We start from the raw sequence: 18,157 nt of genomic DNA on the forward strand, positions 1-18,157 counted from the left end.
CTAAAGTATTAAACGTTATGTTTCTTGTCAAAGTGCTCACGGGATGTAACACAACATGACAAGCCCCAACACGTGTCATGACAATAATCTTCGACGGCTCTTCCCCGGCCACGTGCTCTTTGCTTCAGCACCGCGTTTGTTCTGATTCTTCTATTGATCGATGAAGGACGCATTCTTCAACACATCTGATGAGACAACACACTCCACTTCAACACATCTGATAAGACAACACACTCCACTTCAACACATCTGATAAGACAACACATTCCACTTCGACGCATCTCATATAACAACACACTCCTCTTCAACACATATGATAAGAAACCGCACTCCCCTAGAGGACAACACATAGAAACAGCACAGGGATCAAATCGTAACAAAAACATCTGGGAAATCGTTTCCAAAGATACAGCACGGGATCTCATGGCGTTCCCCTCCGTGTGCCAGCAGACATCTAACGCGGCGAATTAATGGTAATAGAATATTTCTTTAACATAATTTTTGTATTAAGCTGTTTTATATGTCATTTCTCCCGCTCCCATGGGCCCGAGCTACTTGACCGTTCTTCAGTTTGGCAATATTGTTCGCCAGATACGTTGCGCCAAATTTTGGTTTCACCCAACAGGACACCAATCCAGACCTCTGACGTTCCATTCCAAATTGCTGTTGTTTTTAAGGAAACGCAACGCACGTCTGAAATCCTTTTTCAACGTTAATGGTATTCTTATCCAATTTTCCATCTTTGGTTAGCCAGATTTGCGTGGCTGCCTTGCAGCTTGACGATATTCACCAGATAGTGTGGAAAATTTTCGATCCAGGCATTGGGATTGGAACACATATTGCTGGACACACCGGTTCGATATGCTAGCATTTACACCACATAGCCCAACGAACTGCCTCGCATTTTCTGACATTTGCAGCCTGCCATACGAGCTTACAGGCCGCCGCCGGATATGGTATCCAGTTCTGCTGCCATATTTTGTTCAGGCCACGGCGATACCTCGGAAGTCCACTGCAATGCCGAATATTTTTATCACACGCTGTGTTGTAATGTATCCAAACGCCAGGGCCAGATCCAATGAGCTGTATGAGATCGGAACATTGCCAGCAGTGTGTAATTCGTATGTTCAGTTTGACAACAACAAGAACTTACAATAACGATAACGATAGTCTTGGTACCGTTTTGATAGACGGTGACATGGACGATAAATCTCCGGGTAAAAAAATTAGGCGCGTGGACTGAGCACGCAATGCTGCTTTTAAGTGCCTGGTCGCGGTTCAAAACGCTAAGGGGGACAAAGAAAGAGTGTTCATGCTCTTCCTTCGCAGTCCTTCGCAAACAGTGCTGGAAGGCAACGGTGCTGAAACAGTAGATAAACAGATGCTGCTCTTCACCATCGGGAACTTTTCTTGATAATATTTGCCATCAGCTGACACCGACTCAAACAACGCGCGGGTCACATGGTAGGGGGAGGAAAATGGCCGGAAGCATGGAAATTTTGCGGAATTGGCTTACGCCGATGGTGCGAGATGTCGCATGGGCAGAAACGCCTTAAAAATTAGACGTTCTCTCCGAATTACCTTTGGCCCTTGGTGGTGTCACCATAGCAACGTGGTGTTACCATAACAACACCATACCAGCATAACAACGGCACATAACAAATAGCCGCAATTGACCGAAGGCCAGGCATGATGGCATTGATGAACCAGCGGAATAGGCAGGTAACATGGTCAATGAGCAACAACCCATGAGTAACAACTTCAATGATGCCAGCCCATGAGTAACAACTTCAAAAATATCGGGTGGTGGGCGATGGCTATTGGGCGATACTGCTACCAAATGCAGCCGGTGTTTGCATTGGTACCAGTTCAATTTGCCGATACACCAATGCAGCATAGGCACAGGTGCCTAAATGCCTGAAACACATGATGCCTAAACACAACTGATCGTATCTCGGCAATGAATGCACGTATACTGGCTATCGCATGACCAAGGACGAAAAACTGCCTCTAAATATCAGCTCGGGGTAATCAGCTTGACCATAACCCTCCCCATCCGCAAGCTACACAGCCTACCTCACGAAGTTCACGGCCGGGGTACGCGAAGCGCACCTCACCGGCACCAGCCGACACCCACTCGTCACCACCGCACCACAGCGTCACCACCGCACCAGCACCAGCAGCACCACTGACCGGGCCGGCGGGCATCGGCAGCACGTCCGGGTTTTGGCGCGCTATTTTTGGCGCCAATGCCCGGGCGGCTGGTACAAGGTATCCGAGCAGGTGGCTGTGACTGTACAGCCGAGAGAGAGCGGTCTCTTATGATGCCAATGCACTCACTGCTTACAATTCCGTGCTGGTATGAAGCCATGAGAACGCAGATGCCTAGCCGAGGGGTCCGAAAACGCCGTGGCTTCCCCCTGAGCAAAGAGGTTAACACTAAATAAGGCGCGATTTCGCCGAACTTTGGTCCAGATTCGCAGGATTTGGGAAGACCATTTGATACTAGCTCCCCCTGTAGAAATCTTCGCTACGTTCCTGTGAGCACGTGGTGCGACGCGTGCAGCGTGCACGTGCGTGTGTCGTTTGTATGCTTAGGGGCATGCGAGTTTTCCTGTTGTGCGAGCCGATAGCACGTTCGTGATCTGGCTGCGTGTCTGGCCTGCACAAATTCTACCGAAACTGAGGCGCTGTGCAACGCCTCTGGCTGCCTTCGCCAGCAGCGCACGTCCATTCATGAGCCATGCATAGCGATTGTCCTGCTTAGGGGGTGTCCCCAATAATCACAGTGGTTTTCCTCCCGCTGCGTTACACTTTTGAACTCAAATGGTTTCTGATGTTCTTCGAATTATCTCCAATCATTCTTAACTCTTATGTCCTCAAATCTATTTTCTAGTCTTTTGTCTCACTGTTCATTGAATTTCGCATGCGCCGTGTACGAGCAGTAATTGCTATGGAACCTCGCCAACAGGGACAATTTTCCCTGTTTGTGCCTGCAAATTTGGACTATCTTTAGCAGAGATCTGTTCGCCGTGACATCGTACGTGCGGCATGGCAGTTTGTAACTTTCCGGATCACGCGCCGTTTTTACAAACATTGCACACGCGACGACGCAAACAAAAACGCACCATCCGTCCCACCTTTCAGATTCACGTCCAGCTGTCAGGCACAGAAGGGCACTTCCCACATACCGGCGGCTAGCTTCACATGTCTGCAACTTCAATGATCAGCTGTGGTCATGCCGGCGAACCACCTCCGCCCCAAAGCTCTCCAAGCTCAGAGGCGCCGTCACTCGTATCGTATCGACATCGACACTGACATCGACACCGACACTGACATCAACACCGACACCAGTACCGACCTCGACACGACACCGACACCGACACTAGTACGGACATTGATACTGACACCTACACCGATACTAGCACCGACATCGACACTGACACCGACACCAGCACCGACAACGACATTGACATCGACACCGACACAGTGCGACGGACGGCGGCCACGTGACGACGTGCAAAGTGACGTCAGCACGGGGGAGAGAGGGAGACCGAACACAGCTGACAGCGGCCGGTCGCCTTGGCACGCTGCCAGGGCAGGCTAAACTCCGATCGACACGCTGTCTGGGTCAATTAAGCACGCACACATGGATAAACACACACACACACACACACGCACGCGCTCGCAAGCGCGTGTGCTCGCGCACACACGAACGTGGCACTAGCTGGAGGACAATTGATGCGCATTTGGCTGCGAGATAATACGCTCAGCTTATATGGGTGTGTGTGGTGCAGACGTACATTCTCAAAATGAGCTGGGGAGGGGGCTGAACAGTGGAAATGACCCAGTCTAGCTTCAAAATATGCCAGCAAACGGGTTTCTCCGCTGATTTGGTCTTACTTTTTACTTTCTTCCCAAAGTTGGATATGCTGAAGCGGTGAAGCAGGTAGCTCAATCCATGTGGTGGGATGCCTATTTTCTTGGTTTTCAGAGCTCGTTCCACAGCATTTACTTTGTACGGTTCACAGTCGCACTAAGAAGTCGGTTCACAGCTGACTTCAAATATCCAGAATTGATTTTAATGAAGCGATAATTTCAGGCAACAACGTTTCAGATTTGCATCTTCATAAATGTAACAGAATACGTTAACGCGCGAGATAATTGGTAATATATGCCTGACCGACCCTAGAAAAACTGCAGCCAGAAAAGGAACATGAAACCCCAAATACATACCGTGTTTTTTGTATTTTTCTCTACAGCCTGGTGGTCCTAAATTTTACGTGGCCCATCCAATAATTGCATTCGTTTAGATTTGGTCGGCTGACCGCACGTGAAGGCTGCTGACCTTCGCATGACCTCTGCGTTAAATGGGTTAAGTTTTCGTTACCCCAGGCTGTTGTGACATTTTATTGCAGATAAACGCATGCGCAACAAGTCAAAATTGTACTCACAACAATGCCATATTCTCTTCTCGCTCCGAGGAACTTGGTTTAGCGACCAGCAGCTCCAGTCTGTTGCCGGAGGTCTCGATCAGTTCGATGACCTTGAGCTCAGGAAGGTCATCGGACTTCAGGCCGTCGATTTCCAGGATCATGTCACCCAGATCGAGATGCTGCTTTCCCAGTGTGCCAGGTATGACCTGAGAACAAACAAGCAGAAAAGGTCATTCAAAAGGTCATATATGATGAAGGTGAACAGTGTTGAGTTGGCAGGTACTGCCGCGACCACGGTCTCCTCCTGCGTGCTCATCGTCGTTAAATTGTCAGTCGACCTGATCAGTTGTTAGTGTTTCAACCTGATAGTGTTTCGACCTGATCAGTTGTTAGTGTTTCGGGCGCTAGCGTCGCTTACCGCTAGAGGACATCAGTGGTGATGACAGATTATGTAGGAAGAGCTGTTTCGCATCGTCGGACAAATAATGACATTAATCCCATGGCGCTGCAAAATTAATTCAAGGTCAAATCATCTTTTCTATATCCCAGCTTTGATAACATTCACTGTCACTGTGCCATATGGAAACAGAATTTGCATCAACAAAGAAATTTAACAACTGTACATAAAATCATCAGCTAGATGTCGCTCTCATTGTACCACTGGATTATCTATCAGTAATTCCGGGATGCTGGGCATTGCTGGCAGTCGCTAACAATAGCCATGGCCACAAAACAGCAAGCATATATATCTCACCCTTTTCAATTGTTTTCCGTGTAAATACAAATAAATTGTGCTGTATTTAGCCCCGCCCGAAGGATTCCATGTCGGAGCTAGAAGCTGCCAGCTGCTGGCCAGACTGGGCTCTTGGCAGGGCTAGCCGGAGGTTTTGTGATCGACCACGAGGCCCGTGCCAAGTGCACCGCCACTGGGAGGACTATTCAAAGGGCTCTAACATGTTCGCGATCACTGGTCTGAAGTGAACGCGACCGACGTCTGTGAAAAACAGCAACAATGCTAACATTATCCACGCCTTTCCTCGCGGCCAACGAAGTGCCGCAACGACGATTGGCTTTAAAGGGAGTGCTCCGCTTTTGCATGTTTTCTAGCTGAAATAACCATCTTGAAGATCATTCGGTGCAGTTCACAGCCATGCACTTCTTAAGACATAAGCCCCTCTAGTTTCTGAGCTACCCGCCCTTGAAGATGTGCGGACTGTATCGTACGGACTATTTCAAGGTCACTCAGGCCTTCATGACGCTATTATAGCAACCTTGAAACCACCCAAGTCCCATAGGCCATGCAGCGAGCAAGGCTAATCACTGATGTAATTGTCAAGTCACTGATGTCTGGCGTTCGTGATCATGATTTCCAGATTTCCAGACAACGGCTGTCAATTGGCTCTTACCCAATGCTGCACAAGGTACGATGACGCAATCAGATAATGACGTATTGGGGAGTATATTTGCTAAATAGAGAGATCGTGTTGTCTAGAGCAGTCTTTTCCACTTCAAAGTATCCCAATGGCTATAAGTGAGCTTATTTCATCGTATCTGATGTTGGCTTCAACGCCTTCAAATGTGGAATATTCCTTTAACGTTTGCTGGAAAAGCTCCCCAGTCTGGTCTCTACAAAGCTGCCAAAATAACCTGAAACGGGATATAGACAAGCCATACTTCTACAACTTGGATCATAAATAACTACAAAACAATGAATAACATGCAATCGCTTTCGATGCAAAGCATATCTAAGGTCATCAAAACTGTGTGATATTGTTGAAACAGCGTGGGATACCACACTAAAACAATTGGCTATTACATAAACTGATCGCTTGATTAATTGGATATAATAACTGCCGGCAAGAAGACCCCGGCTATCACAATACCACTGCCGCTTGTCATTAATAACAAAACGTTAGAAAAGCGGGAAAGTCATTAGTCCATACCAGCAACGCGCACCCTTTCATTATTGATAGAGCCATCCTTGTAGAATCCATCGATAAGCACGCAACCGCGGAGGTCTCACTTTGCGGCGCAGCGTGGTACCTGCGCGCCGCATGAGAGGAACACTCATGTCGAAGGAAGTCTGGTGGCAGTGGCAGGACAGGACCCAGACGAGGTGCTAGTGTCACGATGGAATAATTGTTCGGACTATGGTCCACGTCTAGTGTGATGGTATGCGCAGGACGCTTCAGTTAGTTGACTCTCCGACCGTCGTCAGGTGTTATTCGTTTTCAGCCATGTCCGCGTCACGACCCAAATTCTCTCCATGCAATCACTGAAATTCGAGCTAGGGTCTCCCAATCGCGAGTCCAGTATCCTATTAACTGAACTAGCCTTATCGGTTACCTCAGCTGGCAGAGGACTGTTTTAGAGTTAGCTCTGGGCGAACTATGTCGAACCACGTCTTGATCGGGGGTCCGCTTCGGGACCCGTGTGCCATGCTCTCAGATGACGGCCGACGGTGAGTCACGGAGGCATCGCCCGTCCCCGTCCCCCAATGACTTGATTCAGAGAGTGGGAGCCAACCAAAGCAGTACAATAACAACGTTTGAGTCATACGTTATATATCTCGGGGTCCAATGTAGTGAAACTATTCGTCAGCGGGACTCAAATAAATTGGTAAACAAAGATGCTTTTTCGTGTACCCTTCGCCGCTGTGAACTGCGTTCAAAAACCGAGCACGCCGAACATTTTAGAAGCCCAGGTATTCAGCAGTTCTTTTGATGCGCTAAGTGCTTTAACCTTTCCGCTGGTTCTGTGTGTGTCAGAAGTGAAAGTCATACAAGGTGTCATGTTTCGAGGGGTCTGTAATTTTGCGTGAGTAATTTCCTATTTTTGCGTACGTTATTTCAGCAGCCTGGAAGCAGCCTGTCTAACAAGGGCGGATGCAAGAGCCAAGTGTCGTGCAACACAGATCCTCGTTTCCTGCATCCACCTAAAATAATTGCTCAAATAAAATGATAACTTTGGTCCACTTCATAAGCAAATGATTGATTGTCACCCGGAAGTTAATTTCATGATGTTGTTTCTTTACGGATCACGTGCATTATCTAAGCTTGTAAAAGAATCTTAGAAAAAAATTAAATGATCCCTTTCACAAATGGCCTGTCTTTGAGCGTGCATCCCATGGGTACTCCCATCTCGTCCCACCGCTCCCGTTCAACACCCCCTAAAACGCTCCCCTGGATGCGCGCCTGCCCGCACCCACTTCCGGGTGGCGGGATCGCCGGTCTCCGCACGCGGCACGCCGTCGGTGATAGCGCTGTTGTGCTCCGCCGGCAGATCGGATCTCGTAGCCGGCTGTTTTGGTTGGCCATGGGCGGCCTCTCTGGAACCTGAGGCACCCGCTGTGATTCACGGGGAGGAGGGGGGGGGGGGAGAAGGGGGGCTTCAGAGGCCGGCAGTCACGCGATTGGGGAGGAATGGGGAAGCGGAGTAGGCAGCTGACTGTGAAGGAGATCAAAATGGGAACGCTTTTACTACAGTCGTGCCATGGTGTTCTAACTTAGCTATTTACGCGAAATTCATGCGGGCGGAACTTTCATCAAGGGAAGGAAAGGAGGAAGAATGCCGATTTTTTCTCCGAATTTCTGCGACTTCGGACCGAATTCATGCGAGGTCACACAATATCTAGTGTGCATTCTCCCCACACAGTCTCTAATGCAATCAACTTGGTTCGGAAGGGGTATGGGCTTCTCTAGCACTCCCACTAGCTTCGTCACTGCTACGCCATGAAAACACTTAAGCTATTTTCTTAAAGGGTCACCGCCACCAAGTTACCTGAGTGCTGACGAGGAGGTAGAGGTATTAGTGACAAGAGTCCAACCGAAATCTGACCGGTATCCACTGGCCTCATCAGCTGCTAGCTGCTAGCTGCCAGCTGCCAGCTGCCAGCTGCCAGCTGCCATCAGCTGACAGCCTTGCGTAGCCGTGGGACGAGCGTCTTGTTTCCGCAGCGTCCGTGATGCCGACCAGTAGTGAGAATCATCTGATGGTTCATAATGAACTTTTGCCTTTTGACTATTTGAAAATAAGAAAATCTGCCACGAGTGGAGGCGATTCAATCACTAGAACAATGGCTAGATTTATCATGAATCCCTCGAAAAAAGGCAGCGGCGCTACGTTGAGCCTTTGCTCTTCAAGTTGACTGTAACATACAAAGGGACGCAAACAAAACAAAGATAGCTGGATATAAGCAGCAGCATACGCAGTTCAGTCCACTTTACCCTTCCTGAGGTCTCAGTCTACTCCTGGTATGATGAAGATACCTGACATCAAAAGTCTTAACTGCTAACAAAAACCATATACAGATGGAAAACGTCACACACAAAAATCCACCAACAGCTCAGATCCTGGACTAACCACACAAAATGCTCATTCGCCGCATATTAAATATTAACAGCCACGGCCGTATAAAGGAACAACCAATCCAATCCTTAACAAAGATTCACAGCGAGCGCTGAGATAAGATCGCAGAACAGAAAAAAAACTAGCACGTGATTTGTATCGTACCACTGACTTCCAGAGCCAGTGCAATTAGCGTAACAGCAATAACAGCACATCCTGTTACTGGGCGGCGTGATCGGGTCAGAAAACTTCTCCGTCCCAACCAACATGGTTAATCTGGCTTCCCGGGAGGGCTGGGGTGAACCACATCTCTCAGGACACAAAAGGCCCAGGAAAGCTCCATTGTCTCGGGGGAAACTTATCGTGCTAATCGCGACCTAAAATATGGGACCATTTGACCCAGCAGGGTGGACGAGAACACGGCGCGAAGGCGATAAGAAGACGACAAAAAATACCGTGAGCGTGGATTTGTAAGGCGGACGCTCACAAGACGGTGCGCTGTGACGATTTCACTAGCAAAAAGTGTCAAAGCTTCAGCCAGAGTTAGCCACAATTCAAGAGACCAAGTAGTTGAGCGATGATTGACAGAAAATGGTCAAATGTGACAGAAAGTGGCAAAGAAGGGCTTCGAAGTGCATGTGGAGCAATTTTTCCTTGGCAAAGGCAGCATCATTCCTAGCAGGGGCATGGAGCCAGCTTTTCCGTCAGCTGTTTTCATCTACCTTTTCTTCGTAGTGATACGTCATTTGGTGTTACTGACGCCTGCGTGTGTACCCACATGGACCATGGCGTGGATTACAGATCACAGATGACAATAACTCGCGAGATGACACAATAAAGCACACATAAGTTGTTGGACGCCGAAAACAAGTCTATTATCATTAAACCTACGTAAGCCTGTAGATTATGCGAAAGACACAATAGCACGTGCCTTCCGCGCTACCCACAACTTCCACTCACTGCAATGGCTTTCTCTGGGGACGCGAAAGAAAGAGATGACGTAGTGCGAAACGTGGGCAAAGAATTTGTGTGCTTGTTTGCATGAAAGATAACTTTGAAGCTCGACAGATGCATCCTGCCACCATAAGACCAAAAAGAAAAAAATGTCGGCAATGTTGGGTAAAAAATGACCGCACCATCATGCTAACAGCAGCTATCATCATTAGCACCTCTCGAGCCGATGAAACTGATGACCGTTTGCTTCGCCGGTTTTCTCTTTTATCTAACCACCGAACACGCATCGCTTCATAAGCATGTACTGCTCTGCATGTTCCAGCGTCCATTTTGCGTTCGAAGTAGTGCTCATCCATAAACTAGCTGTTGGCTGGCCTGATCTAAATCTAGAACGCAGTTTAAACTTTATAAACGAGTGATGAAATGCAAGATAGAAAAATACGTAAATATCGGTCGGGCGGTGGTTAGATCAAGAAAAACTGCCCCTGCATCACAAAATTGCCCTGCTTAGCATATTCATGAATCAGTAAATTTGATGAATGGGAAAATACTGTTATTATCACTGCAAACTGTTATGCAGCCAGGCAGCAAGAAGACATTCACCCACGTCTCAGAAGGGGCATTTGATTTCATCGGTAAATCTGTTATGAAGTAACTGCTCGACAAAATCGAGGACGGTGCTGAAATTTTGATTAGCGTTTTTTTAGTAATCTTCACCACTCTCGTAAGATTCTTATGTTTCTGCCTGTAATAACTTATGATTTATTATCTCTTTCTCCAGATCATGTTCACGACATTTGGATCAAAAGTGACAAATAAAGCTCATTAACCACAGGCAACGCATTCCAAAAACGTTTTCTATTCCTTTTCTCTTACCTTCATCACTGATATGCACGGATATGATTCAAGCTGCTTTTGCAAGATCAGATCATCGTGGGTCAATCTTGGCACAATTTTGACCTTTGTGACCGGACTGGACCTTTTAAAAAGCATTTGAATGAGTAATTAATGACGCACAACTTTTACTTTCAAAGTTCTTTATAACGCCATTGCTCAACGATTTTACTCTCCAAGTTCTTGGTATCGCCCGACGAGCCAACGCAAATATAGCCTCCACGTATTTGTCTTGGCATGACGAATTATAGGTTACACCTGTCGACGTACATTAACTTTCCCCTAAAAGAGCCCTTTAAAAACTATTCAACGCAGCTTTTTGCATTGGCTTTGCATCCTCACGTCTTGAGATAACAAGAGGGGCGTGTCAGATGCGAATTTGACATCAACTGGGTCATTTCACCTGTTAAATGTCACATTCACCGGTGTTAAGTCACACTCATCTGACGTAGCTTTACAAGAACTCTCCATCAACGTTTTGTCCATGGTTCTTGTTCGCTTGTTTTAGAGATCTTTGAGGGCCCCTCATAGGGTGAAATAAAAAAAAACAACGTCCGTGGGTATGAGTTAATGGCATGCATTATCGGCACCGCTAAAACCCAATTACCAGTGGGTCAAGATGTATCGTGCATAATTATTTCTGGGGCGGAGGGTGCATAGGGTATCGGCACGTCTGGGGCTGCAGAAGTCGGGCATATGACATCGGCACGTCTGGGGCTGCAGAAGTCGGGCATATGTCATCGGCACGTCTGGGGCTGCAGAAGTCGGGCATATGACATCGGCACTTCTGGGGCTGCAGAAGTCTGGCATATGGCATCGGCACTTCTGGGGCTACAGAAGTCTGGCATATGTCATCGGCACGTCTGGGGCTGCAGAAGTCTGGCATATGGCATCGGCACATTTATCACCGTGGATGGCCGGTGAGGAAGCAAACGACGGCTTCCATATCAATGGCTTAATAGACTGTGCTAATGCGAGACTCGTCTCTACACTCGCGTAAATCAGTAGAGATGTGGCTATATGTCCTGATGATGATTTGAGGTTTAAGGGTGCGCCGACATTAACGCTCACATTACGCCCGCCATATACCCTTAACAATTATGTCCAGGCATTGCCTAAGGCCTTCTTAATTCGGGCTCAGGTCATGCTAGCTCTACAGTAGAAACGTGCCAGGCAAGCTGGGTGTTCAAACGGGAATAGCAGATAGGGGATAGCACGGATGTCACAATGCTGCCCGTGCGGGGCGTCATTGCGCGGTGATCGCCGAAGTTAGTTAAACTTCAATGCAGCAATCTTCACTGTTTGTTACTTTTCCAGAAGTGACAATAATTATCTCCGCGCGTACATGAATCGATGCGCAGGCTCTCCTCCTGCAATTATGTCTTGAGGAATACGAATCTGTGTTGCGAGCCACCCATCTGAGGCGGCCAGTAGCCGTCTGGCGCGCCACCTATATAGAGTTCAATCCAAGCGTCGAATAGTGCCATCTATCCGATGACCGAGGAACTGCAGAAGGCGGATGGAGTTAATGAGATTGGGCACCGCTTAGCTCCAAGAAAGGACATAGGAACTTGCACATGCTCAGCACGAAGCCCGACAGGCACTACCAGTCTCCAGAAAGCCTAGGTAAATCCACGCTGGTTTGGTATTCGCCAGACCAGTGTTCGGTAAATGGTCAAAATGGCGTTTATCCTATTTCGGAATGTGCTGTACAAACAGCTTGCTGCTCGTAAAGTTTGTTCAGTTGTCAACGGTAACAGACAGGCTAAGCACACAAGTCAATTATATATTTGAAATATAGAATCACTTTCCAAATGACAATGCGCACCAAGTTCGCGACTCCCTGCACGAAAACTCCTGAACACGACAGGAGGCGGCAGTTTCGGGCTGTGTTTGAATTCGTAAATGATCAACGTTATCGCATGACGTCATTAACTGGCCAACGCCATCGCACCATGTGACCTTCTAACATTCTTTGCTGTATTCTATCACCGCTTATCGCAACGGGGGCATGAAGAGAGCGTGTTTAGAAGCTATCTACAAACGCTCGTGCACCAGCTCATTTAACGAATAAATTGAAGGATCTGAAATGTGCAATTGCATGAAGAAACATTCTCCGAGCTTTTTCCTTGCATAACCTCTAAACATCCTATTTGAAAAACCCGTTGAGAAAGACATGATTTAGATCAAGCATGTAGGTTTCTACCGCCTTTCAATGAACATAACACCCCATCAAACAGATCAATGTAATAACAGTTTGCCTGCCCGTTTCGTACGGTGACTTTACAACCGCAGTAAAATTATAATAGTTCAATAGCGTTGGTGACATTCTACGCTTCATGCGTAAAGTTAAGTTTAAAATGGCATAAACTGCCTGCTTGGTCATGTCCCGAGACGCTGCCTGACCGGGCGCCTGAGGTATTTGTCCGCAGGGCGTTCTCAGGCGTCCTCAGGCGTCCTCAGGCGTCCCCAGATGTCCTCAGGCGTCCTCAGGGCGTCCCGGTGAGTGCGACGACGCAGCATTTTCTTGCCGGCATTTTGACGGTAAGTGCAGGTTTGACTATTCAGTTTCGGGTTATCAGCCAGCTGCTATAACAGGCACGATATAGAACTCGCCACTGAGCATCAGGCGCGCAGCCAGGACGTTCTTAAGAGGGAGCTCTGTTAGCTCATCTTAAGCTCATCAAAAGACAATCGAAAGAGCCGGTCAGGCGCTTAACTAACAATGCGGGCTCAACAGAGGGGGGAGGGGGAGGGGCACGATCGTTCCTTTGGCTACGGTTCCACCGACCACCCAACCATGCAGCGTCCTGCCAAAGGCAGGAACAGCTCCAACAGCCGTGGCAGGTCGTGTAGGCAGTTTGTACCGCGCCGACAGCCGGCAGCAGGGCCAACATATCGCCCGTCTGACCGGGCGAAACGACCCTGAACACCGCCCCGGGCTGTCTAGGTCAGCTGCCAGGTCAGCGTCACGGCTCGTCTGCCGACGCTGCGCCGTTCGAAAACAACAGGTGGCGGCCCTCCCTCCCCCACCACCCCCCACCTGACTGTGCCACTGGCACGGCAGCTGCCGCGGCAAGATGAGAATATCGCTACACGGGAATGCGTACCAAAAAGGGGGTGAATTGCAGGCCGCGGTACCTACGGCAGCCACACTCGGCACAGGCGCCATTGGAGCGATGCTTACATTGGCGGTCCCGGTACTTTGCCGGCACTAGGAAATATTGGCGGTGTTCAGGACGTACATTCCGGTGCCGTCCGTCCCGATAACTCAGTTTATTACAGTGCCTGCTTCCCGATCCACCTACTCGTGACAGGGCTGGGCTCGAGTCGCCTTACACGCTCGCTATTTGTCCTCGACTGGCATGGCCTGTGGCAGGTGTCAGCGGCTCAGTGGCCTCCAAAATCCGAGGTTGTCAGGGGTTCCAGCCGCCACCGCTAGCTCTGGCGTGTGGGCCGGCGCATGGGCTAGCCGAGGTCAAGGTCAAAGGTCTGGTGACGATGTCAGCCAATACCGTTTCGACTTCTGGATCCTCGGTTTGCCTCATTGCTGGGGTTTACGCTGAAAAAAGATTAGATGGTTCACGTGTAGCGCATAACACAAGTTGAAAAAGATGAGCAAGTAAACAATAGACTTTCTTTAGGCGCCATCAATAAATTGTGCATGGGTGTTTTGCTAGTTTCACCTCCTGCCTTGGTTGCAGCAGGTCACGCTGTGTGAACCACCCTTCCCACTTATTACCTTTCGTGGCGAGGAACGTCAAAACGTATTATCTGCTTGACCCCTGAGTGAGCTAGAAGTGCAAACCAAAGACAAGCGTACTACTGGTCATGGGAGAAAGCCAGCAATATACGGCTTTGAGATGTTAAAACATTTTAAAGAAGACTGACTTGATTTGTAGCCACACCTAAACGACATGTTATGCTGTCCACATACGACCTCCCACTTGTTACGCTTTGGCTATGCTCCATCAAGACCCCCTACCCACTGCTTACGTCATGCAATATATGGACAGCCCCTTATGTCTGCAAGCATCAGTGCAATGCGCACGGTCTACCATGGAATGTTTTCACATCTATGCATTTGTATTCAAATGTAACGTTCTTGTCTGCCATGTATCACAGTTTAAAAATGATAGGAATCGGATTTGACGACTGCGATTGATAACTAGTTTCACGAAAAATGGCGGTTCAGATACATCATGCTCCCGAAAATATTTGGAACCATTAGCTTATTACTACTTTACTTTATTTGCGCATGCACAAGAGCAAAGCAGTCTCGAGCGATATGGGTGTCATTGGCCCCAATCAGCTGTATTCCTCGACGCGTGGCACATCCCACATCTTTGACATTTTCAGCGCACAAAGGCATGCACACTCGCACATGTCTGATGGCTTGCAGCAGCTGTCTAGTTTATTTGCCCCTGACAGGACTCAAGGCTTCTGGCGCTTGTCATCGCGACCGATGAGTCATCCAAACAGAATGACGTCATCCCAAGCAGTGCAGGAGGGTTATGTGTGGCTAGTGCGAACCGGCTGTGAGAGTTCTGAATTTTTATCAGCAACGGGAGGAAACGTACGTCGACGCCCCAATTAATGAATTGCCTCTGTCCTATGCACAATCACAATCCCTGTTTTATGCTAGATACATCTTGTGCTAGATATATCTTGTGCTAGATATATCTTGATATATCTCGCTAAACCTCACAAGGAGCTGAGAAGCATGAGAAGAAGAAGAAGCATGCTTTTAATGCACGGACGGTCCGTTACCAGCATTTAATCGCTTACCAGATCTGCTCCTGACGCAGCGCATGTCACATATTTCAAGTCGTGCCAGCGCTGCCAGTAAAGCACTGGCCAACGCATATGCAGAGTAGTGCGAATTGTGGCAGGAAGTCCCACAGAGATGCACGTCAAATTTGTAGTCCAAAATACGATAAAAAGTCAGGATTTGCTCGCCATGAGCTTGACTTTAGAGGCAGTGGTATCAACCAGGCCAAAGCACTTCGGTACCTCTTCGACTGCACGGACGGTGAATGCGCGTCCGCCCGCATGCCAATGTGAAAGGTGGCCGAATGAATCCGATCCATGCATCAATATCGACACATAACCCGTCCTCTCGTTTGACGGACGGCACGCGGCACCACTTCTAAACGCTGGTTGTCAATCTCAGCTGAGCAGCGCAGCAAGACAACTCAATTAGCCGGCCAGATAATGTTGGCCAGACTGGAATGCATCCATGCAACACGACTCCTGCACCCGTCAGCGTCAATAAACACTGGGGTCTAACTGCCGTGCGGCGTGGTCTAGTCGGGCACAGTCGTGGGACCACGTGACTGGAGCAAGGGCGCCGGCGAACGAGTAGCCACTAGCCTCGCTCCAAAGAAAGTTCTCAACGTAAGGCATGTTCATCTAGAAAAATCGTCAGTTCAACGAACATGTTTCCTGGGGCGCCTCAAGAAAAAACCTTAATTCCTCATCTCGCCCCAAACTTTTAAAAGCTCCCCCGCCACTGCGGTAGGGTTTCCGATTCGCAGCCGCATTGGCTTTCATGCGCCAGCATTCTCGACAGTCTAGACCGCAGACGGCTGCCGGGAAGAGACGAAGTGAGCGTAATAAACGACGAACAAAGGAGAGCACCAATATGTTTATATCATTTCAATAAAAAGACGGAATGCCTTGTAAAGTAAATATCACATGTGATGGATGTCCGATAATGTTATCATATACAGAATATATGTATGGGTACTGGGAACACCCCATATATCTCTATACGAGTTTCAAAACTGTTTTGGTTATCTAAAGCCGATATCACTGGATGACAGCCGGACTGCGGTCAGCGAGGCGAAGATTGGTTTTACCTCCTCAGGTTTTACTAAGATATTTCTCGAACGCTCAATGCAGCGTAACATTATTTTGTCTGTCTGACTTTCCAGGTTTTCACGCCCGAGTTCCAAGTCTCTACTTTGTCAGGAGAATGGGGCATCAGCTCTGAAATAAATGGTAGTGCTGAACACAGACGAGCTTTCAGGTCTTCTGCTTTCTGCCAAAGAGAATGGGTTATAACCCCATCCTCAAAACCTCCGCACGCTGAAAGTGGGAACAATTGGTACTTTGCAGCTCATTTTAGGCCTGCGTGCGTCAAATACCTTTACAAGCGGCTATGAAAGTAGAAGTGTTCATGTTATGGATATTAACAATGCTCACGACATTTCCAGGGGTCTTTCATGGTTGAGGTCAAACCGGTTCAAGCCTTGAAAGCCACGTGAACGTTGCCCACCATCCAGTTACGTTGTGGGCCAGAACCAGTGGCTTAGGTGTGTCAATGCTAGAGTAAGTGTCATTTAAAATCAAAACATCAAATCAAGACCTTCCAAGCCGCAGTGAAAATTGCCGCTACGTCTTGCACAACGTACCGATGCCTTCGTCGCACAAGAAGATCACAGGGCTATGTCATCCAAGGTTAGGAGACCGAGCTAACCAGAAAGGTCGTTCCCCATCCCCATCCGCTCGGATGGTATAGCGCTAAACTTGTAATCACCCTCGGTGCAAATCCCAGCAAATCCAAGGAGAAAATTCGGGCTGAGACATGTGCATGCCTGAAAGCGAAACTCCATGCACCGCTTCTCAGGACTAATATTACCTAACGGCGGTCGGAGAATCAACCGGCCGAAACGTTGTGGACACGCTAGCACATGAGACCGAGGACAATTATTCCATCCATGATGCTAATGCCTCGTCGTAATCCTGCCGTGAAACTATGTTTCATTGTCTCACACCGTTAGATCATCACAACCTTTGAACTTGTTCCCAAGGACATGCGCGTCGATATCGTGGACCGACGGCGCTGAATGTGAGCTCTGTGTGCACCACCTCCTTATCAAATAGTCTGAGAATGTGAAGTGGTCAGATAATGAACGCCTTCAACGCCTGTAGCCTTTTGAAATAAAGACCGTGTTGAAGGGAACACAGGCTAAGGCTGACATAAATGTGGAAAAATGAAAATAAAATAAAAGTGGAAAAATGAAAATAAAATAAAAGGGGAAAAATTGGAATGAGATGAATAATGCATGAATGAAAATGAAAAAGCGCTGAAATTCATGTTAATTTATCCCATACCGTCACAAAACCATAAACGAAACGACTGGGATGTGGCCGGATGGTGATGCAAAATTAAGCAAGGTCCAAGGCATGTCCAGATCAGGCTGTCCTAATCAATTTTTCAATATAGTATTAGTTAAGGAAGTTAAAACATGCACCAATGTCCTCGTTGCACAGGGACATTGTGTGTGCAATGTCATCAGAGGCTAACGTCACGGAAGTCCAACGAATAGCCTCTGGTGACCTCATATCACCGTTTGTAGGCAAGGAGCGGCATGCTTTAATCAGAAGCAAGTTCACTCTGCCAGCGCATGAAAAGGGGACGTTTCGAAAGCGTTAACCAACCTCATTCAACCCAGCACGGCAGGTCACCAGCACATGATAGCGTAAAATAGCCAGGTCATAGCGTAAAATAACGTCGTTAA

At 48.1% G+C, this 18,157-nt stretch overlaps 1 protein-coding gene across 1 annotated transcript in view; it reads right to left on the reverse strand.

The window, feature by feature from the left end:
- Window positions 1-18,157, reverse strand: part of LOC119104759 (fibrous sheath CABYR-binding protein) — an 86,832-nt gene that overhangs the window by 62,593 nt on the left and 6,082 nt on the right. The window contains exon 2 of the mRNA XM_037228479.1: window positions 4,455-4,642. Within this exon, the coding sequence (XP_037084374.1) occupies window positions 4,455-4,642 (188 nt within the window). The remainder of the gene's footprint in view (window positions 1-4,454; window positions 4,643-18,157) is intronic.

The sequence above is a fragment of the Pollicipes pollicipes genome, unplaced genomic scaffold (genome assembly GCF_011947565.3).
Source record: "Pollicipes pollicipes isolate AB1234 unplaced genomic scaffold, Ppol_2.1 Scaffold_6052;HRSCAF=7182_pilon_pilon_pilon, whole genome shotgun sequence".
NCBI classification, from domain to species: domain Eukaryota; kingdom Metazoa; phylum Arthropoda; class Thecostraca; order Pollicipedomorpha; family Pollicipedidae; genus Pollicipes; species Pollicipes pollicipes.